The 23801-nt window shown below is 40.4% G+C and overlaps 1 protein-coding gene and 1 long non-coding RNA gene across 4 annotated transcripts in view; both read left to right on the top strand.

Annotated features, from left to right (window-relative positions):
- Positions 1 to 4963: 4963 nt before the first annotated feature.
- LOC117523755 lies at positions 4964 to 7190 on the top strand. 2 transcript variants are annotated; one of them, XR_004564610.1, is made up of 4 exons: positions 4964 to 5062; positions 5347 to 5437; positions 5524 to 5686; positions 6651 to 7190. It is a non-coding gene; the product is annotated as an uncharacterized LOC117523755 (long non-coding RNA). The 2 variants fall into 2 exon arrangements; XR_004564609.1 differs by having other exon boundaries at positions 5013 to 5437.
- A 2575-nt stretch (positions 7191 to 9765) lies between these two features.
- The window catches only part of sufu (suppressor of fused homolog (Drosophila)), a 35943-nt gene continuing 21907 nt past the window's right edge, over positions 9766 to 23801 (top strand). For both annotated transcript variants that reach the window (XM_034185170.1, XM_034185169.1), the window contains exons 1-3: positions 9766 to 10129; positions 10385 to 10519; positions 15233 to 15369. In XM_034185170.1, the coding sequence (XP_034041061.1) occupies positions 9981 to 10129; positions 10385 to 10519; positions 15233 to 15369 (421 nt within the window). In that variant the 5' untranslated portion in view covers positions 9766 to 9980. The remainder of the gene's footprint in view (positions 10130 to 10384; positions 10520 to 15232; positions 15370 to 23801) is intronic.

Below are 23801 nucleotides of genomic sequence, written 5' to 3'. Positions count from 1 at the left end.
GGCTGTTACAGGTCTTTAGATGCATGTGGTGGAAAGAAAGGAAATGGGCTCAGTGACCTTTGCAAGTGATTTCCCCAGTGTTCAAACAGCAGCATGAAAGCCAGGCTTGTTTCTGAAGTCCAGCACCAAATGTCAATTGCAACTTATCCCACCAGCCCAAGGATATAGTTTGAAAGTGGATTCTAGACTCTTCGCACATCAGTGGTGGGACTCTACGGGGTCACTGTACCACTCATTTAAGTAAATGGACCTCTCAGTTCTGTTGGTATTTGCCTTCAGTTTTTGTTGTTCTGTATTGAGCAAATAAAACATTCCCAATTCAGGATGTACGGTGCATCCAGAAAGTATTCACAGCACTGTACTTTTTCTAGATTTTTTTTACGTATGTTGCAGCCTTATTCCAATTTTTTTAAATTATTATTATTTTCCTCAAAGCCTTACACATAATAACACATGACAATGTAAAGAAGGGGTTTTTTTTGGCAAATTTATTGAAAATAAATAAATCACATGTACATAAGTATTCACAGCCTTTGTCCTGAAGCTCAAAATTGAGCTCAGGTGCACCCTGTTTCCACTGATCATCCTTGAGATGTTTCTATAGCTTAATTGGAGTCCACCTGTGGTAAATTCAGTTGATTGGACATGATTTGGAAAGGCACATACCTGTCTACATATAAGGTCCCACAGTTGAGAGTACATGTTGGAGCACAAACCAAGCATTAGATTAGATAGAATTGAGGTTGTAGCAGCACACAGGGTAATAAGCACACAGAATATCAATGATATTCAGAATGATCACTATTGGTTTACTGGCTATTATTGCTCCTCTCATTCCCATCCTCTGTCTTCCTGTTACTCCTCCTCCCCCTGAGTGAGGAGTTGTACAGTCTGGTGGCCTGAAGGAAAAAGGAGTTTTTCAGTCTTGTTGGTCCTGTGCTTGGGTGAAGCCACTCTGTGCCTGAAGAGGCTCCTCTGGTTGCTGATGGCAGTGTGCAGAGGGTGACTGGCATTGTCCATAATGTCCAGCACTTTGTCCATTGTTCTCTGCCACCGTAACCGGACAATCCAGCTTCATGCCAAACACGGAGCCAGCCCTCCTGATCAGTTTGTTCAGCCTGGATGTGTCCTTGGATGTGCTGCCCCCCACCCCCCAAGCACACCACGGTGTAAACGAGGACACCGGCTTCTACAGACTGGTAGAACATCCACAGATGTCAAACAAAAGCAACCTCCTCAGAAAATACAGCCTGCTGTCTGTCCCTTCCAGTACACGTGGTTGGTGTGGGTTGTCCAGTCTGCTGTCCAGCCACATCCCAAGGTAATTGTAGAAATCCACAGCATGAAGTCAAAGGAAATGTCCAGGGGCGTAGGTTTGCATATGGACCATAGGGACAAGTCACAACCATTATTTTGGGATGGCAAAATAGTCCCTACCAATATTTAGCATTTTTGTTTATATAACAAAATCATTCACTATTTTTTTTTTTTGCGAACTCGATACTATAATTTTAGTCGTCACGTTTTGTGTTTTCGACGTGCCAGAATGACAGGGTTACCCATGTTGCAATTTCATTGGCTCACGTTCTTCTCACATGGACGTAAACAAAGCGCATCTCGTGGCAGGCAGTGCTTCATTTGTAAAGTGGGAGGTCCCGGAGCGCAGAGGATGGGTGGCTCCGGTGCAGTGTTGCCAGATGTACGATAATTATCGTATTTGTACGATAGTTTTGCCCTCTGTACGATGTACGATCAATAATGGGAAAAAATCCAATATGTACGATAATTTCAGTTGGTTGCCCAAACACGCATCTCTCTCTGACACCCAAGAATCATTTTGCAGGTGTTGCACTCAGGCGGCATCAAAGACACAACACACACAGCTTTGGCCGCCCGGGACAACGTCATTTGAAAGCCCGCCCCCTCTCATACAAAGTAATGAGTTCCCATCCAATCTGTGCCGTGACAGAAAGATTCCCCAACCAACATCTTTTTTTTTTTTAACTTTATTTCAACAAATGCAACAACAAACGAACAAAACACAAGAGCAAAGAGATATACAAGAAAAATAAAAAAAAGTTCAAGTTCCTTATGGAGGTGTCAACATTTTTTCTGTGTTGAACAAAATCTGCACAAGTGGCATCGGATGACGACAGCGACCTCGAGGTTGAATTCGACTCTTTCTAGTAGTGCGTTCTAGTTTCCCCATTACTATAATTACTGTTTAAAAATGTGACATAAAATTCTTTGGAAATTAAAAAAAAAAAAAAAAAAAAACGCTAAAATAGCTACGTTGTATGCGTTTTGTTTGTGTACGATCATTTCTCCCAAAATACGATAATTTTGATGTTTTGGTACGATAGTTTCATATTTCATATCTGGCAACACTGCTCCGGTGCAGAAAAACAAGAAGGGCGGGGTGGAGGGGTTGCGAACAATGCTGTGCGCCACACTTAAAATAAACTGCACACCCACACACACCTTCACAAATGACACTAACATCCTGCCTTTTCCTCAGAAATTACTACATTTATGTTTGCTGTCTGTCTCTGTACTTTTTTTTGTCACTTTTGCGCTCTTTTTCATACTTTTGCCTCGTTTCAAAAGTCACCGAACGCACTTTACCGTAATATATGCAACATATAGCATACTGTTGGAAAGCACGGGTTCTTGGCTTGCTGTCAGTGTTAAATTTTTCAGAGTGAGGGCTTACATGAGAACTTACGGTAATGAGAATCAGCGGCGCATTAGTGTGAAACTTCCGTGTTTTTCCTCTGCGTTATGACATCACAGGCTTCGTTTACCGTAATACACCATATATATCATTGGAAATCCTTTTTTTTTTTTTAATTAGGTTGACAGATACCTACAACTGCATTATTGATGAAGAGAATAAATTATACATCTTGGTTGCAAAAACTTTTTTTTTTTTTTGTTAGCTCCACAAGTATTTTTTTTGTTGTCTTGTTCTCTCAGGTGTAGGCCTATCGAATAGATTCGTGATTTTGGGTGCAATTTTGTTATTTAAGCTATTTGTTTGTTTGCCTACATGCTTAATATTGTAAATAAAGTGTTAAATTATTCAGCATTATGTCGTCATATGTTATGTATTATGCTGTACTTGTGCGTCTAATGGTATGAGTGGGTTAGGGGGTGATGGTGGTGGGCAGGGGGGCCGGGGGGGTGGTATTGTCCCTACCAAAGCTGAGACCAAACCTACGCCCTTGGAAATGTCTGTAGATCTCTGAGACTGGATTGGCTCAAGGTACAAATCTGAGGAAGGGTACAGAAACATTTTTGCTGCTTTGAAGGTCCCAGTGAGCACAGTGGCCTCCAGCATCTATAAATGGAAGAAGTTTGGATCCACCAGGACTCTTCCTAGAGCTGGCCACCTGTCTAAACTGAGCAATCGGGGGAGAAGGGCCTTAGTCAGGGAAGTGACCAAGAACCCAATGGCCACTGTATCAGAGCTCCAGCATTCCTCTGTAAAAAGGCACATGGCAGCCTGCATGGAGTTTGCCAAAAGGCACCTAAAGGACACTCAGACCATGAGAAACAAAATTCGCTGGACTGATGAGACAAAGATTGAACCCTTTGGTGTGAATTCCAAGCAGCTTGTTTGGAGGAAACCAGGCACCATCTCTACATTGAAGATCCCAATCAATCTGATGTAGCTTGAGAGGTGCTGCAAAGAGGAATGGGCAAAACTACACAAAGATCAGTGCACCAAGCTTGTGGCATCATATTCAAGGAGAGTTGAGGCTGTAATTGCTGCCAAAGGTGCATCAACAAAGTATTGAGCAAAGGGTGTGTATACTTATTTATATGTGATTTCTTTTTTTTTTTTCCACAAATTTGCAAAAAAAAAAAAAAAACTTTTTATGTTGTCATTATGGGGTGTTGTAAGGAGAATTTTGAGGGGGGAAAAAGAATTTACTCCATAGGGATTACTTTTGGAATAAGGCTGTAGCATAACAAAATGTGGAAAAAGTGAAGCATTTTGAATGCTTTGTGTTTGCATTGTGATGCGTTTAGACATTTTAGAAAACATGAGGGGAACTTCATGAGCCCAGTGTGGAATTCCCTTATTGTCCAAATCAAGGAAATCCATTCTGTTAATCTGCTTGGACTTTTCAGAGGAAGTACAAAAGTATTCCAGGGATGTTTCTGACTGTTGTGTGGTGAGGTAAAGAAAACAAGGAAATCGAAGAGTTGCAAAGCAAACAGCTCACATTCACGTGACCTTAACACAACTACGACATAGTCTCAAACATAAGTAGTGCAAATAAGCTTTGTTATTGAATACCTTTCCATGATTCAATCTTATCTGCTTGAGGGCATACAGTTCCCCCTGCGTACTGACAAATACTAATTACGACAGAGTTACTTGGAAACTGTTGCCGTCTCTAACGTGACTATGCATTTTAAAAGCCACAGTGTGTGGACAGTATTTCCTGTTAATGTGCTCTAATATTTAACACCCTTTTAGCCATGTGTGCGCACCGATACCAAAAAAACGTTTTCTGTTTGCATACATCTACACGTCACCCTTCCAGTGTGCCCACTTCGTCATCGTCTCTCGACAGCTGTTCGAGGCCCATAGGGGAATTCCTGCTTTCTTGAGTCGACACAGCCTTTCCCCTGCTTACTTTATGGGAACAAGGGGGCAGGGCAAGTCGCCGGTTTTCCTCAGAAACGTGTGTGTTGGTTGATTCATTGCGAGGAGGCGTGCACTTCACTCCCACTGTTTCCTTCTTACTGGGAAGTGACTGTCAGGCTTACCGTATGGAGGGAGGACGTAAAACAGACCAGAGAGAGGGAGGGAGGCTGATATGTGATGTGAAAGGTGGTATTTAAGGTTGCTGTGAATGTCAGTGTGCTGCAGCCACCCTGACGACATGGGAGAGTGAGCAGAACATCAAGGGGAAGTGGGGAGGAGTGGGGAGGAATGGGGCGTCCAGTCTGGGGAGACCTCGGCGCTCATGTTTGCTGAGATGGGGTGGACTGTGGGACACGTTTAATGGGAAGGTGTGTGATCTGGAAGGCATCAGTGAATGACTGGGTAAGTATTTTAAACTAGTTTTCTCTGCCTTGTGTTAGCCTCGTATCTTGGCCTAAAGCGGATCCTGCCGTTGGAAGCCGTTGACATGTTGTAAAGGTTAATACCCTCATCTGGAAATTCTTGCCTTCCAGTAAGCCGTAGAACTGGTTATATCCCGGTCAACGTGCTGGGAAGACAGGACTTTTCTGTACATGTTGAGGCGTGGCCTTCCAATATACAGTCGGGCGTATTGAACAAACTAATGTCACAGAGCTACCACTGTCAATATTGACTCCAGCCATCAGTAGGTTGACACCAAAGAAGAGATCCAGTCATTCAGAGCAGCCGGTTAATGTCAAACTTGGTGTGGGAGGCTCGAATAAACACACCGTAACCGTAAGTCCATAATCTCACTATCCCAAAGTTCTTTTTCCTGGGAGTGTTGCAGTTATAACTGATGAGTCACTTTGTGCTGTGAACAGAAGACCGTCATCAAGATCAGATGCAGCCTGGTGGACAGAGTTTCGTTTCAGGAAAGGAAAGGCACTTCTAGGAAGGCAGAAGCCGAGAACATCCTGGATTCCTCAGGTGGCTCTTAAACGCTTAACAGCAGAACTGCATCCGATCAGTTCTTCCACTTTGAAGGTAAAATTCATTATGTTTTCACTTTCTGTCACACTGTGTCCAAATTACAGATAATACATACATATATAAATACATATATGTTATTATACGTATAAATACATAGAAATTACATATAATTAGCCTGGCAAAGATGAGTAAAATATCACAGTTGCGCATTTTATGGTAAAACAAACAAATTTTGTGCAGACGTTTAATATTAAGAAAATTTCAATATTAAGAAAAAGTTCATTTTTTAAAAACAATATGATTCTGGTTGGAACGGGTTCAGTGTGTAAGAAAACCAACATAGAAAATGATACTTATATCTGAACAAAACCAAATTTTGCAGAGATGTTGTTTGATTGAGTATATATATATATATATATATATATATATATATATATATATATATATATATATATATATATATATATATATATATATATATAAGGTTGGGTAGGATTACTTTGAAATGTAATCCAAAAGTAATCACATTACAAGTAATCCACATGTATGTACATACATACATGTAATCCACATGTATTCTTTCAAAGTAATATATATATATATATATATATATAAAACATGGCTATATATGTAATATGGGTATTATGCCAAGCTCAATTTTTCCTCTAAAAATAATAAATAGGAAAATGTACGATGGCCACCATGTCTTTCTGGAATATCTTCCAAATGGCCCATTTATTACTATATGTCATACATACACAAATACAAATGAAGTGTTGTTTTCTTACACACTGAATCCATTTATTCCAGCCATAATGAGTTTGAGTTTCTTTTTTATTGATCTTGGTGTGATATCAAAATTTATTTATTATATATTGAACAATGTCAGTGCAAAAACTGGTGTTTTTAACCATAAAACACATATTCCTTTCACATATCCACCCTGCTAAATGTAAAAGTGCTACTGTAAGGTCAAATAGTTTTTGTCATCATCATGATCTGTTGCTCAATTTTCCAGCAAAGCAGAACTGGCCCTATCAACTCATCATCTCCGCCTTTCTCGACAAATGGGGAAGGTCTTGTGTGGTTCAACCACAAGGGAGTACTCAGAATAACATACTCATCGTGTCATCACATTTTCTGGCAACTGCAGTTATTTCATGTGCATGTTGTAGCTGATTTGACACAGGGATTAATGAAGACGTGTCAGAAAAGATGTGAGAATATTGTGGAGTTCCTGGGGTGAATTTTAAGTGCCGTGCCATGAGAACTGAATTCCATAGATGGTGGCATCCCTATGTGTCATCTATGGGCTCAGTTCTTTTGGCATGGTCCTAGTTATCAGCACACCACCACGGAATGGAAATTATCCATGAGAAATTATCATTCATGTATGTGTGGTTTCACTTTGTCATGTGTTTGCCATGAAATATCATCGCCTGTCTTCAAAATCATTAAATTGTGATGAAACAATAAAATATTTTTTTTTTCTGTGTGAAGCAGATGTAAAATGTTATGTGGCTTTTGTTGTATATTGTTAATAAAGGAAAGAAGGCCACTTTATTCTGTGCTGTTAACTTTTTTCTTTTTTTTTTTTACAGTGTGTAGTTAGATTTTACTCCATTTGAGTTCTGTAATTGGGGGGAACACAAAGAATTTTCAGATATAAGGATGAAAATGTGACATATTTAGGCCAAACATCTCCAGGTTTGAGTTAAGTCATATAGTCATCAAGACAGCGGTTACAAAGATGATAAAATTATGAACATGACAGCTAACATCCCTTTCTGTTCCGTAATGACATCATAGAACAAACTAAACTTAATTTCAGTACACTAGCATATGCTTTAAAGGGGTCCTATCACACATTTTTAGTCATCAGGTGTCTCGAAAAATGATATTAAAATTTACAGCCAACTATACATCATGCATACTGAGGTGATGTATCCTTAAAGAGGGCAACTTTTTCAGGTCTCGAGGTGAGAAAAAAATAAAAGACCTGCTGCTTTAAATGGAGAAGTGCTGCTGGTGGCCACGCCCTCTTTCCTTTCAGTAAGGGGCGTTTCTTTCTTTCTTCAATAGTCCATGTGGGTGTGTGGCACAGACTGGATTAGAAGGTGTGTCTCACACAAGACAGGAAGCCAGACGGACTTCTGTTACATATGATACAAATGTTCAAAGCAGGCTGTTTCAGGCGTTAAGACCGCAAGAGGATTTCTAACGCATGCCGACATGTAATTAGGGGGCAGGAGTGGGGGCCAAGTGGTTAGTTTTGAACTGGGAAGGTTCCCGGTTCAAACCCACCCCTGCCACGTTTCTCCATGTTATGTGGAGTTGTGTCAGGAAGGGCATCCGCCGTAAAACTTGTGCCAATTCAACTTGAAGATCCACCTTGGATTTGCTGTGGTGACCCCGAGTGCAAAAGACGGGGGCAGCCAAAGGGGCTTACTTACCGCCATGTAATTAGAGGGCTTGTTTAAGATGAAACTCCATCTCTATGTAAGTGTTAAAGAGGTTCAAGACAGATTACGCGGCACATGACTCATCAGAGCAGCTCTTTTTCAGGTCACCACGTGTGACATTTAGAGAGGGAGAGAGAGCAATTCTTACCAAGCCATCTATTGCAAAGAAAATAGTATTGAGTGTCATTTCTACTGAAAAAAAAAGTTTAAATACACTTTTCACACATTATTCAACATCAACATCAGTGTGGAATGAAGCAGACATCACCTATTTATATTAAGTAATTAATCAATAACCAGTGATGTGCCTTCATCTGTATTTGGTTGGTTGTTAGTAGGAATATGGAAAACAAACAAAAAAATATCTACTGGACTGATTTTCATGAAGCTTAGCTGTGGCATGGCACAGGAAATATACTGTATATAATTATATATATATTCAAAATTATAATTATTAATTATTAAGAATAATTTAAAATAATAAGTTATTGAATATATAAATGATTAATGATTTTAAATAAGAAATTATTAAACATATTATAATTAAAGTCCTACCGTGATTGGCTATTTTTCGCCGTCACTCTGTGACGGTGGTTACGTATGTATTGCATGTTGCCAGGTGTACTTATTATAAGCGACTTTGGTTGGACAGGTGAAGTTTATTGTCCCATGCTCACAGGCAGGTAACAAGACCAGGAATCAAACCAAGGTCGGTGGATTGGTATCCCAACTCCTTATCCCACTGAGCTACCTGCTCTACACATGGCATATTAATATTGATATTAATTTTGTGACATTTTATTATTATGTTTTTGAGTTCCAAAATGATTGCGTAAGCAATGAAGAATTTTTTATGAATTTGGGGTAATTTATTTATTTATTTTTGCAAAGTTGCACACATATTGTTGCAGTTGCTTTAATTTCATTTATACCTCACTCGTTCACTCACTCATCTTCAACCGCTTATCCGGGTTCAAGTCGTGGGGGCAAAACTCCAACAGGGGACCCCAAACTTCCCTTTCCCAGGTCACACTGACCACCTCTGAATGGGGGATCCTGAGGCATTCCCAGGCCAGTATGGAGATGCAATCTCTCCACCTAGTCCTGGGTCTTCCCCGGGGTCTCCTCCCAGATGGATGTGCCTGGAACACCTCCCTAGGGAGGCGCTCAGGAGTCAACCATACCAGATAACAAGACCAGGAATCAAACTAAGGTCAACACATTGGTATGCCAACTCCTCATTCCACTGAGCTACCTGCACTACACATGGCATATTAATGTTGATATTAATTTTGGTACATTTAATTATTATGTTTTTGAGTTCCAAAATATTGTGTGTGTGTGTGTGTGTGTGTGTGTGTGTGTGTGTGTGTGTGTGTGTGTGTGTGTGTGTGTGTGTGTGTGTGTGTGTGTGTGTGTGTGTGGTGGGAGAATAATTTGTGAACTTGCACAAAGATTTTTGCTATTGTTATTATTATTGTTATTGTATTTTGTATTTGTTAATTTTGGAGTATGGGTATAGATATAGTTTGGAATATCTAGGCAAAACAAATAAACAAACAAACAAACAAAACAAATCAGTTTTGTGCTGTTGCCTGTTTTGCACTTCATGGAGCTCATGGACTGTACGTTTTGGGCTTGGTTGCTTCTTTCTGGTGTGAGATCTGGCAACACGTTAAGGCAGAGCGTTTACCTCAGAGTGTTGTCTGTGCTGAAGTAACACACAGATTGGAATGAAAGATAAGCTTGTTTATACAGAGTGCCCCGTACGGAAATTTTGTAATTTCGTTATGTACGTTTTTAATTGATTTTCTTTTCTACGTGACAGAAGAAAAAACTGTGTTCAGGTTGTTTTTAAAGACAGTACTTTTGTTGAAGGCCGTAGTATGGATGAAGGAAGGCCTAGCAGCGGTGCTCAAACCCACGGGCTAGTGCCGCTGTTTCCACCCGGATTGCAAGCGATCTACGGAGAATGCCGGCGACTTTATCCCGAACAGGCTAACCCGCTTCAGGTTACAGCTATTGTAAAATACTGGTAGGTCCATAATCATGATGGTGACCTGACGCTGGTTTTATGAGCCATGTTTATTTAGCGACAGCTAGTCAGCTGCCAAGCTAAGATTATAGCCGCACGAAAAAGCCAAAATACTACTCAGTTTTGACGAAATGAACCATATTTATTTAACGAAAGTACATTTAAATGCATTTCAACAGTGGTTCTGCATCGTCAGGTCAGACACGAGTACACAGTCCACTGAGTGACAATGTTTTCATTTGATGCTTCTCGCAGGTTAGGTGGTCCGGATCCGTTAGACTACATCAGTATGTATAGAAATACGGGCTGTCCATCCCAGGATATCCAGGAGCACTGGCACTATGTCAGCTTTGGACTCAGCGACCTGTATGGTGACAATAGGGTCCACGAGTAAGTAGTCTACTGTTAGAGCTTTGATTCATACAGAGGATGAATGCTTAAAATAGGTTGTTTCTGTTTGCTTTGGGATAAAACAAAAGTAGCCTTACACCTTGCAAATCAAAGCTTATGTGTTGACACTGGCTACAGGTATGGGAGATGGAACTCATCTGATTGGGTGATCGTCTTCACGTGACAGTTCCTATGCTGTAAGATTCATTAACATTAACCCAAAGGCTAATGGGCCTGTCACACCTTGATGATTTAGACAAGGCATGCCAACTTATAAAAAATTTGATGAATGCACTGGCTGTGTTGAATATGTATGTCAGTATGCCATTATACGGCAGCTGACACAGGCTACGTTTACACGCCATTAATATTCGGGATAAAATCAATATTCTGGTTTCTGAATCATTAGGAATAACCCGTTTACGTGCTTAAGCAGACAGAGTTACTCCTGTATACATGGCCATTGGTATCATTTGGAATATCCCTATCCCATCTAAACAACAACGCATGTCTTCCACCGGTGCTTGATTTGGTCTGGCGTTTGTGCAAATCCTGCTTCGTGTAACTTTTCGGCCACCTTCTTGTAAGTGTCGCTATCTCGGTACTTTCTACCGTCAATGAAAGACATTATATTCATGTCTTTCACGATACTAATGAAGTACTCGTCCTCCTCGCTCCAAAAGTGTGGTGCTGTGCTGCCGCATCTGGATTTCCCCATGCTTGTTTACTTCTGCTTCTGTGGTGTCCGGTGGGTTGCGTGCGCTGCATACAAGTAGTTGCCGTACTCAAAAGACCAAGAGTCCTTGTGGATAGGACATGCACAGAACACAAAATAATGTTCCTTTCTATGGGGATATTCTGATGCGCGTTTATATGACCTGATAGTTGGGTTAGACAAGGAGTATCCCAGGGGTCATATTCGGGTTTTTAAAAACCAGAATATGAGCATATTCTGGTTTTTGCGGGTGTTTACATGGCTGTGCGCAAGCGGGTTATTGCTAATATTCAGGTTATGAAAGGGTTATTGGCTGCATGTAAACGTAGTCACATTCAGTAAGTTCTGTGGTCATCTGGTGTCGCAGTCAGAACGGTCCCCACTTCTGATCAGTCCCCCTGCCTTCACTGTGCATGTGTCATTTCGGAGCATCAGCAGTGATTTGCCTCGTTTCTGCTTAAAACTGCAGTCCAATCATCATCTATCTCAGCGACACATCTCTGAAGCTTGTGTACAACAACCATTTCCACATAAATTTAGCATTATTTCATAATAAAAGACAGGTCAGAGTGCGACACCAGTACATCTGAGACTGACTCTCTGAGTCTGACTCTCTACCGATCAAAGGGAATAATGTTATTAACCATCAGATGACAAAGTGAAATCTCTTAAATCATTGTAAAGTCAGTTTTAAGCAGAAACGAGGCGATAATTTTAATTGTTGCTAATGCTCCGTCATGATGCTTGCACAGTGAAGGCAGGGGGACCAATCAGACTGCGACACCGGGTTCGTGCATGCGCAGACTAGTGTAAAGGATGGGTTAGGGTAAAATATGTCTACATACGTGAATATGCGTTGGAGATAAGTTTGATATAAGTTACACATAGGTTCAAAACACATTACTCATAGGTTAGAAATACGTTTTGGGTACGCTAGACATTATCTCGATGTATTTCGACTTATGGGTAACTTACAAGTAAGAATAATCACATAACTTACCTACAACTTATGGCCTGCGTATGCAGGACGCATGAGCCGTATGTTTGAGCATATGTCGAAAATATTGTGCATGCTCAAACTTTTTTTGATGATCTCGCTGTACTGTGACATATACCAGCGTGCTTCATCGTGCTCTTAACTACAACAGCGTATTTGCCAAATATTTCATAAGTCGGGATATGCTAGCTAAATCGTTAAGGTGTGACAGGCCCATAAGTGACTTCGAATTCTTCCCTCTGTGCATACAAAAGCTTGTTGTAGCTCTGTCCATCTCATACCCTACCTGTAGAATTCAATTTTAGCATATGTGTCCTGTACCTGTCTTTGTAGCCATTTTCATTTTGTTACATTTTATTAAGCTTTTTTTTTTTTTTTTTTTTTATCAGAAACTTCAAAATACGCAACACCTCACTGAGAAGTGCCTTGTTATAATGAGCTTAAAACAACATTATTGATTATACAAATGCTAGATGCATATCTTTTGCGCATACCTGAATTGGTCCACTTCTGCTGAGTGGACCATATTGGAATTCCGATACCACACAAGACTTACAGAAATGTGCAAAGATCTTGGTACAGCCTGCCAATCAATGCAGTCCAAATTTTCTGGATGATATCTGTAGTGCACTGCGAGATGGAACACCTGTGAATACTGGTGACACAAGTGCATTCCCTGGCAGCGTTCACAGTCTTGTTACAAAATAACTCCCACATTACATTTGGATCATTTGTTGCATCTGTGTTTGCAAGTCTTTCACATAGACTGCGTGTAAACCAGGCTGATCATAAAATCGATAGTGATTAAATCTGGGACATCAAGCAGATATCAGTCTGTTGGATGTCAGCTCAAATGTTTGGTAAACTACAAAAATGTGGACAGCATCCATAAACTGGTCACTTCTATAGATCTTGCAGTTCTGCAGGATTCTCCACTGGCCTCCCGCAAGAACATGGATCTCCTTGCCTACACCACCAGTACTGCCCCGGATGCTGGAACCAGAATCCAGCAACTTGTAGCCTCTTAACGTTTGGGAAGTCAGAGATCATTGAGCTAATTTCACCATGGATGCCAAACGTGGGAACTGGTAGTCTTTCTTGCCAGCCCCATCAATGTCTCTGGTCGCACTGTGAACAGAGGCGTGTCACACCTAGGACAGTCATCAATCACAGAGTGAGGCTGTAAGCCTTCCTCACCAAGATATCACTCATCACAGATTAGGGTTGGGTATCGAGAACCGGTTCTTTTCGAGTATCGTTAAGAAATGATTCGATCCACCAATATCAATAGCCTTTTTGCTTAACAATTCCCTTATCGGTCCTTCAGAGCGGCCGTTGTTTTTGAGGGTGTTTGTTGGGAAAATGATCATTGCTCTATGTTGATTACAGACCCTGCAGCAGCTCTGTAATCAACCGTTTCTGCAGCGCGACACCAGTTTGAAGCATGAACCAGCGTTAACCAATGAAACAGTGCTTTGAGCCGCTCGCTCGTTGGTTCTTTGATTCGCTGCTCTTCAGAAACGGCAAGTCCGCGTCTTAACCCCTCTCAAAGCCATTAAAATATCGTGAGTCACTTTTGTGTAGATTGAAGTCACGAACTGGGACTCATATCTTGTTGCAGTCAAGAAACGAGAATTATCCTCCGTTCCGTTGGCACAGCTCCAAACGTTGCGCGGCTCTCTACTGAGACAGAGTCCGGTCAGAATTAATAACTTCAAAACGAATTGCCACTTTAAATAAAATGACACCTCTTACAAACGTTGTAATACAGACAAGAAACTACAATTGACTAAAATGTTTTTTTTCCTCCCAAAATGAGACATGCTGCATTCTTTATAAATTCCATCCTGACGTGCAGCACAGCAGGCTGTAAGAGCTCAGCTCAGACGTATGGAAAGACATTCATGCCAATAATGTCTGAAAGGAAATGCTTTTGACAAAAACTACAGATTTTCTTTATTTCTATTTATGTCCAGAGATCAAGGATCCACCATGTAGAGTTTATTATGTCCAAAGTTTAAGGATCCAGTGGCCAGTTTCATATTTATTTACTTTAAGACTCAATAAAATGTTGTTCAATTTCAATTTAATCGGCTTATAAAGCACCAAATCACAACAAAAGCCGTCTCAAGGCGCCTCACATAAAACAGTTCAACATAAAAAAATAAATAAATAAAAAAATTTTTAAAATACATAATTAAAAACAGAAGTAAAAGAATAAAACAGATAGAAAACCTGTAAGTACACAAAAAATTCACAAGAGGTATAGATAAGGGAATCGATAAGGAATTGGATCGATAAGCGGAATCGATAATGGTATCGATATCGATAAAAATCTTATTGATACCCATCCCTACTACAGATGGAGAGTACAGTGAGAGCAGAAAAGACACCCAGAGAGCACCTGAGCCTCATAATAGGCTCATTGGCAGGGGTGCTGTCTGTGACTGCTGAAAGGAGTCAGTCTGCAAGAACAACTGCCACTCCCTCAGTATATTGTCAAGTGGAACGAGCATGTAGAGCATTGCCATGTAGAGCTTTTGGTGTTTCTTTGACAGCAGTTAATGATGACCATCCTTGTGAAAGGAAAATGATGTTTCACGTGCCCAGTTTTATTAGGCGTCTCAGGTTTGGAGCTCGGCAATACTGTGTAGTGGCCGACCCCTCAGCACTGCACCACTGGCCACCCTCTAGAGACAAGACTATCACTGGTGCATTCTAAGGCTCCTCCCACCCCTGGAATGAGGATCCAAATGACTTTTGCCAATCCCCTCCAGAATGCATGCTGTTATTTGTAGGGAAGCAGCAGCACAGTTATTCTCATGAAGTGTAAAAGTGAGATCTTTTCCAGTGTCAAGGATGTTTTACAGGGGTTACAGTGCCAGTCCCATCACCCCCCCCCCCCCCAAAAAAAAGACATTATCTCCATGCTGGAAGTCCACCTATAGTCCTGGATGCAATGCCTTTATGACACAAGTTCTGCTTTCTTTGTATGTATCAGATTCACAGGTGCAGAGGGACCCAGTGGGTTTGGCTTTGAACTCACTTTCAGACTCAAAAGAGAGGCAGGTGAGACAGCACCACCTACATGGCCAGGAGAGCTCATGCAAGGCTTGGCTCGCTATGTGTTCCAGTCAGGTAAGAATCTCTTTCATGTCTGTGTATAACAGTATTCACACTAATCTTTTTAGAATAGAATAGAATGCTCTTCATTGTCATTACACAAAATGTATGAGATTGGAGAGAGTTTCTCCCTTTTCAGTGCAAACAGATAAAGTGAAAAAAAGTATAAGTAGTTACAAGTATAAAGTCCTACAGGACAGTGCAATGAAAATCTCTAAGTGCAAATATAAGATAAGAATATAAGATGATTGTATTGCATGGGATGAATAAATATCGAGGTACTGTTTAAAGCAGAGCAGCGGTGACAGTGACACATATATTGCACATTGTACCTTATTTTGATGGCTGGAGTCATTGCATGTGAGAGTTCAGGGTAGTGATGGCTCTTGGAAAGAAACAGTTTTTTAGTCTGTTTGTCCTTGCTTTGATGCACCTGTAGCGCCTGTCAGAGAGCAACAGGTCAAACAGCTGGGAGCCGAGATGTGAACTGTCCTTGATGTTCTGAGCTCTGCTGAGGCAGCGGGTGGTGTAGATGTCCGTCAGGAAGGGGTATAATGGGGCTCTTTCACAAAGCACCGCTCTTCCCCATTTCATCCCGAATAGCAAATCAGAATGTTTTGAAGCATCGTAGCGACTTCTTGATCCATCTATGTCAATCTTGAACAACCTTGGTATACATAATAGTTACGACCGTCATCGGCACCAGATTTGAAATCGGGGTCAAATTTTTGAACTGTTCAAAAACAGGGCTGTGAAAACTCTACAGATCAGAGGGATTCTGCAGATTTCATCATGGGATGGGGGGGGGTTATGTTGTACTCTGTAATTGTGATCTTCACTGAATTTTTAAAATGTCTATCGCAAAGCGTTGCCTTTTTTTACGACATCGTGCAAGTTTTATAAGTCTGCGGGCACTGATCTGTGTGTTACAGATACAAATCAGTGTCCTCGGATCTGCGGAACTTCGCAGAAAGCATGGCTGTTATCAGGGTTAGGGTTAGCAAAGCGCGACTGGTTGGTTGCTGTGGGGACACTGTGTGGCTCCTGCGAGACGCTTAAGCTAAACATAGCATGTGGACATTGCAAAGTTACAGAGCTTTCAATTTTTTAAAAGAAGAATTTTGCAGCATGTGTGTGTCACGGAGCAACATCAGACAGATGGAAGATGGCGAGAAAGACGGTTTGAAAAAGTATGACAAGGACAATAATCAGTAGAATTGTCACTGGCTTTGCTCAAAAAGTAAATGAGTCCACCCACCACTTTAATCATATCTTAGATCTTGTTCTGACTTATGGTATGGAAATAGAAGACTTAACAGTATTCCCTGAAAACTCCCTTCTGTCTGATCATTTCTTAATAACATTTACATTTACTCTGATGGACTACCCAGCAGTGGGGAATAAGTTTCATTACACTAGAAGTCTTTCAGAAAGCGCTGTAACTAGGTTTAAGGATATGATTCCTTCTTTATGTTCTCTAATGCCATATACCAACACAGTGCAGAGTAGCTACCTAAACTCTGTAAGGGAGATAGAGTATCTCGTCAATAGTTTTACATCCTCATTGAAGACAACTTTGGATGCTGTAGCTCCTCTGAAAAAGAGAGCTTTAAATCAGAAGTGTCTGACTCCGTGGTATAACTCACAAACTCGTAGCTTAAAGCAGATAACCCGTAAGTTGGAGAGGAAATGGCGTCTCACTAATTTAGAAGATCTTCACTTAGCCTGGAAAAAGAGTCTGTTGCTCTATAAAAAAAGCCCTCCGTAAAGCTAGGACATCTTTCTACTCATCACTAATTGAAGAAAATAAGAACAACCCCAGGTTTCTTTTCAGCACTGTAGCCAGGCTGACAAAGAGTCAGAGCTCTATTGAGCTGAATATTCCATTAACTTTAACTAGTAATGACTTCATGACTTTCTTTGCTAACAAAATTTTAACTATTAGAGAAAAAATTACTCATAACCATCCCAAAGACGTATCGTTATCTTTGGCTGCTTTCAGTGATGCCGGTATTTGGTTAGACTCTTTCTCTCCGATTGTTCTGTCTGAGTTATTTTCATTAGTTACTTCATCCAAACTATCAACATGTTTATTAGACCCCATTCCTACCAGGCTGCTCAAGGAAGCCCTACCATTATTTAATGCTTCGATCTTAAATATGATCAATCTATCTTTGTTAGTTGGCTATGTACCACATGCTTTTAAGGTGGCAGTAATTAAACCATTACTTAAAAAGCCATCACTTGACCCAGCTATCTTAGCTAATTATAGGCCAATCTCCAACCTTCCTTTTCTCTCAAAAATTCTTGAAAAGGTAGTTCTAAAACAGCTAACTGATCATCTGCAGAGGAATGGTCTATTTGAAGAGTTTCAGTCAGGTTTTAGAATTCATCATAGTACAGAAACTGCATTAGTGAAGGTTACAAATGATCTTCTTATGGCCTCGGACAGTGGACTCATCTCTGTGCTTGTTCTGTTAGACCTCAGTGCTGCTTTTGATACTGTTGACCATAAAATTTTATTACAGAGATTAGAGCATGCCATAGGTATTAAAGGCACTGCGCTGCGGTGGTTTGAATCATATTTGTTTAATAGATTACAGTTTGTTCATGTAAATGGGGAATCTTCTTCACGGATTAAAGTTAATTATGGAGTTCCACAAGGTTCTGTGCTAGGACCAATTTTATTTACTTTATACATGCTTCCCTTAGGCAGTATTATTAGACGGTATTGCTTAAATTTTCATTGTTACGCAGATGATACCCAGCTTTATCTATCCATGAAGCCAGAGGACACACACCAATTAGCTAAACTGCAGGATTGTCTTACAGACATAAAGACATGGATGACCTCTAATTTCCTGCTTTTAAACTCAGATAAATCTGAAGTTATTGTACTTGGCCCCACAAATCTTAGAAACATGGTGTCTAACCAGATCCTTACTCTGGATGGCATTACCCTGACCTCTAGTAATACTGTGAGAAATCTTGGAGTCATTTTTGATCAGGATATGTCATTCAAAGCGCATATTAAACAAATATGTAGGACTGCTTTTTTGCATTTACGCAGTATCTCTAAAATCAGAAAGGTCTTGTCTCAGAGTGATGCTGAAAAACTAATTCATGCATTTATTTCCTCTAGGCTGGACTATTGTAATTCATTATTATCAGGTTGTCCTAAAAGTTCCCCAAAAAGCCTTCAGTTAATTCAAAATGCTGCAGCTAGAGTACTGACGGGGACTAGAAGGAGAGCGCATATCTCACCCATATTGGCCTCTCTTCATTGGCTTCCTGTTAATTCTAGAATAGAATTTAAAATTCTTCTTCTTACTTATAAGGTTTTGAATAATCAGGTCCCATCTTATCTTAGGGACCTCGTAGTACCATATCACCCCAATAGAGCGCTTCGCTCTCAGACTGCAGGCTTACTTGTAGTTCCTAGGGTTTGTAAGAGTAGAATGGGAGGCAGAGCCTTCAGCTTTCAGGCTCCTCTCCTGTGGAACCAGCTCCCAATTCAGATCAGGGAGACAGACACCCTCTCTACTTTTAAGATTAGGCTTAAAACTTTCCTTTTTGCTAAAGCTTATAGTTAGGGCTGGATCAGGTGACCCTAAACCATCCCTTAGTTATGCTGCTATAGACGTAGACTGCTGGGGGGTTCCTATGATGCACTGTTTCTTTCTCTTTTTGCTCTGTATGCACCACTCTGCATTTAATCATTAGTGATCGATCTCTGCTCCCCTCCACAGCATGTCTTTTTCCTGGTTCTCTCCCTCAGCCCCAACCAGTCCCAGCAGAAGACTGCCCCTCCCTGAGCCTGGTTCTGCTGGAGGTTTCTTCCTGTTAAAAGGGAGTTTTTCCTTCCCACTGTAGCCAAGTGCTTGCTCACAGGGGGTCGTTTTGACCGTTGGGGTTTTACATAATTGTTGTATGGCCTTGCCTTGCAATATGGAGCGCCTTGGGGCAGCTGTTTGTTGTGATTTGGCGCTATATAAAAAAAAGATTGATTGATTGATGAACACACCTGAAAGATAAAAGAAACAGGAAAAGCGAACTGTGCCATCAGGAAACACAGTAAGAATTTTTCTCTCCCTGGAAAATAAACATTGTGCTGTTCAAACAGGATTTTAGATAAGATTATGTGACTCCTTTTTTATTATTAATCTAGACTTTATTTCTTTGGAAAAATACATTGTGGCTTTGAATGGATTTACATGAATTTACACAAGAATGTAAATGAGTTTTTATTAATGTAGAGTTTTTTTCATGAGAAAAAGACACTGTGGAGTTACAGGAATTTACACAACAATATGTGACTTTTTTACTGTAAGGTGCGTTATTGATATTTTACCATGCTTTTCTAAATATACTACAAGCTTTAGCTGTGGTTTTTGAAATGCTTTAACAGTCTTTTCAGTCTTCATGAATTTCATGTAGTTTAACTATTCTGACTTAATGCAGAATTTGGTTTACAATTAAAAGGAAAATCATTCCAGGTCCTACTTCAACGTCATATTCTGTTATTTCAACATTATCATTGACAGTTTAAATGAAAGGTTGAATCTAGGATCATTTAAATATGCACTTCTTTTGAGATTTTTTCTTCCAGGAGATGCTGAAAATGTATCATTAGATACAAAAGTAATTTGGTTTCTGGGACCCCTCAGGCCCTAAACCCCGGCTCGACCCCCTGTGAATTTTCAATTCACAGCCCTGCAAATATTTCATCCTGATTTGCAGAAATGTCACGAGTGCACGTTAACTTCCAGGTGTTCATAGTCTTAGCAGCTTCAGTCATATTTGAACATCTTTAAAAGGTATTCGTAGTCAGTACAGCTTGAAACTTGTTTGATCGTGCTCTGTTGAGGTAAAAATTTGAAACCAAAGTAGCGTTTGTTGCGACCCTTGATGAGGACACAGCTCCTTACTTTTGTTTTCTGGCGGGTTGTCAGGTATGCATTTAATAAGCCAGTCTGTTAAGCGTTAAGACAGATTAAGCAGTTTCATCCTGTTTTTGCAATTTTTTTGGATTGTGGGAGATTGTAGTTGAATGGCAGTTTGTGGAATAGGGGTGTAACAGCTGGTAAACTATAAATTGAACAGCCGTTGGTGATATTTTAAGGGATGATGTGTTTTAACAGGTATTTTTAGAAAAGATGTAATTGAACATATGCAATCCTACATCACAATTTATATATTTACTATTTAGCTATATTTTTTTTAGGTCTAGTAACAAGTTGCTTTCTAAATGTTTAGGGGTTATCTGTTAGCCTGAATGTAGTCGCAGGTTTAAACAATAAATTTTGTCTCCGAAAACAATTTCCTTTGACTTATACATTTTAAGGAAGACACACTTAATAAAATAGCTGTTTAATTAATAACATCTGAAATTAGCCTTGGAGCCCTGCAGTGTTTATCTATTAGCAAATTTTTTTTTTTGTTTTTGCAGGTGCAGTGTGTTAAGAGTTGAAAATGATTGCTGTGTAGTCGTGTTGATGCACAGCTGCTTTTGTCAAGGTAGCCTGTCATCAGCGATATAGGCAAACATGCATAAAAGATGAGTTTGCTATATTCAGAACGGTTTCAGTCACTCAGTCTTGCTGTTGACTTGTTTCTGAATGTGTACACTTTACTTGGAAGAAACTGCTGTGCACTAAGGTCCCAACATCCTGTGCCAGTGTGTGTCCATCTGCAGTGCGCATTCGTATAATGACATATGATACTGTATTTGACAAAGGAGGGGTATTTAAAGGCCGCGCAGACAAAGAAGAGATCTATTCTCTCCAGACTTTCCTCCACACCCAGAGCCTCTTTGCTCTCCAGCTGGTCTCAATTTCCACGTGGGTGGGCTGGGTCCTGGAGCAAAATGGCTGTTGTTTCCTGGCCATCTTCCCCTTGCTTTTCTCTTTCAGCAAATCTGAACTGGGTGCATGTTACCTCCTAGGCAGAAGTCTTCCTTAAATGGAAATCTAGTTTTGCTGCTTTGCCTGTATTTTGTGTGGTTTTTTTTTGTTTTTTTTTTAATGTTTCTGAATACCTGTGTAGACTGTAATCCTGCAGATGACATTCAGAAACACCTTCTCGTGAGCGCTGGTGACACCATTGCAATCCCTGGCACCTTTCAAGGTTTTGTCGCAGTGGGGGGAAAAACCCTCCACATTCCATTTGGGTCAGTTGTTGAGCTCATGTTTGTGAGTGAGTTACACTCTCTCAGTAACTGGAGTTTTGAGAGGCCTGTATATGTGTGTGGCTTGTTGTTGTTTTTAACGTAGCCCAAAATTTTATGCTTCGGTGGACTTTACAATATTTGGCTGTGGTGTGTAACCTGATGATCACAATTGACAGGTTTACTTTTTCATTTTAAATGGTATATAGACTATATTTATATAGCAGCCATGGTCTATCTGATGCAAACTCTCAAAGCTCTTTATGATCACATTCACTCATTCTCTCACACACTTGTAAGATGTTGCCATGCAGAGTACTCAACTGCTCGCTCAGAGCAGCTTGCATCACCGAGCAAAAATGTGAGGTGTCGTATGCAGTCATGGTTAAGGCCAGACTGGTTTCTTTACAGTGTCTGCCTCTCATTTGGTTCGGAGGCGTCGTCAATCTACTACGGCGAGCGGAGGTGGACGTCTATGGTCACCGGCCCGATGGAGAATACACTCCTCAGGACTTTCTTCAGTGCGCGCTGTCAGCGGTGCGTCTTCCTCTGTTCGCTCGAGAAGATCTGTCGACGCCCAACGTTGGGCGCCAGGAAAAAGCTGTTGGGTTTGCACCCTGTTTTAAAGAAATGAGAGGCACAGACACTGTAAAGAAACCAGTCAGAGAGAGGCAAATATCTTTTATGCTCTGCGCAGAGGAGGAGAGTAGGAGCAGGCAGTAGCAGCTTGTAAGTCCTCAGCTCCAAAGCTCTCCTAAAATCTCCTCCTCTGGCTCGGCTTTTTATTTAGTTCACCAACATGAGAAAAAACAAACAAGGACAGTCAGGGAGAGGTTACACATGAGTCATGTCTGCATGAGGGAGATAGCAAGGCAAGGTAGCAGCTGGAACCTTCCATTCCTGCAACATGAGCCTTGTGGCTTGTCAAAAACAGGATAAGGCACTTATGCAAAATGAAAAATAGTTTGCTCAATTATGAAGAATGCAGACAACAAGTCTTTCTTTTTAAAACCTCCTCTTCTCACAAAGAGGAAAAGTACACGTAGTCATAAAAGGAAATAAATGATAATATAAGCATGAACTATATAAAATCCTTGACACAGATGAAGAAAGGTTTCTAAAGAACCTTTTATTTATTTATTTAGCTATTTTAATTACAAGTGTTCTAAACTTTTTTTTTTTACAGTAATCATAAATTTTGACAAAAAAAACATTTGGAAGGATTTTTCTTCAGAAAACTGCTCTATAAATAAGCAGTCCTGTGACACATTTCTACAGATCAGTGGTTTCTGCCACTAGTCTTCCGTGTTTTGGCCCGACGCGTCGTTCCTATTGGACGGCGCGAAGCTACGTCACAGCTCAGAGCGGCGAAAGTTGGATTGGGTTGAACTTTGACCATGTCAGCCTGTCGACAAGCGGCAATGCGCACTCCCGTCAGAAGCTTCGCTTTAGCTCGGCTTTCGACGCCTCTAAAAAAGTAACGCGTCTCATTGAAAATAATGCTTTGCATCCGGTGTGAAAGGCCCTAAAGTGCAAAATGGCAAACGGAATTTATTTTTCATTTATCACTGGCCATGACGGAGCATTTAGTGTCGGCAGGAAAAAACAAAACAAAAAAAAAACTAAAATCCGAATTTAAATTTATTTTAAAATGCCAAAAATCGTGTCGGCGGGTCCGTAAACCATAAAATAAAAAAAGTCTGGCCTAACGACTGTATGACTGTGAACACATACCTGTTTTCATATCGATTCATGTCAGTGTTCTTTGGGTGTCAAGTGACTACATATGCAACCACATCCTCTGTTCAGTCAGTGTTTTGCATTTGCTTCATTTGAAGCAGTACAGCTGTGAGTCTGTTTCAGCTGCATCTGCAGTTTATTTGTAGAGGCTTTATATAGTGATGTGAACCGAACAAAGAAAAAGTTAGGTGAAAGTATTGCAAAATGATAAAGGCAAAAATATTACAAAGAGTAACTTTGAGTTTGTCCGTAATTATGTCACCATGCAGCGATTCATTGACAAATGTGTGAAAAGAGCTAAAACAACATCAGTGTAATACAGCAAGTGCATTGCAAATACATGAAGTATGTGAAACATTGCCCAATAACCACATTGTTTCTTAAGCTGTGCATGTCATAACAGGGACTTAAATATCATGTGTTTCTTTGGTGTTCCATTTTGTAGCAAATTCCTCAGGAATTTCTAGCTTTTACTGCAACTTTCAATCTAACCATTAAGGTGGCATGGGAAAAGTGTAGTTTATCTATTTTTGCTGTATCA

Source organism: Thalassophryne amazonica, chromosome 13 (genome assembly GCF_902500255.1).
Source record: "Thalassophryne amazonica chromosome 13, fThaAma1.1, whole genome shotgun sequence".
In the NCBI taxonomy this organism is placed as follows: Eukaryota; Metazoa; Chordata; class Actinopteri; order Batrachoidiformes; family Batrachoididae; genus Thalassophryne; species Thalassophryne amazonica.
Note: the sequence above shows the minus strand (reverse complement) of the source record. Positions and strands in the feature narration are given on the sequence as shown.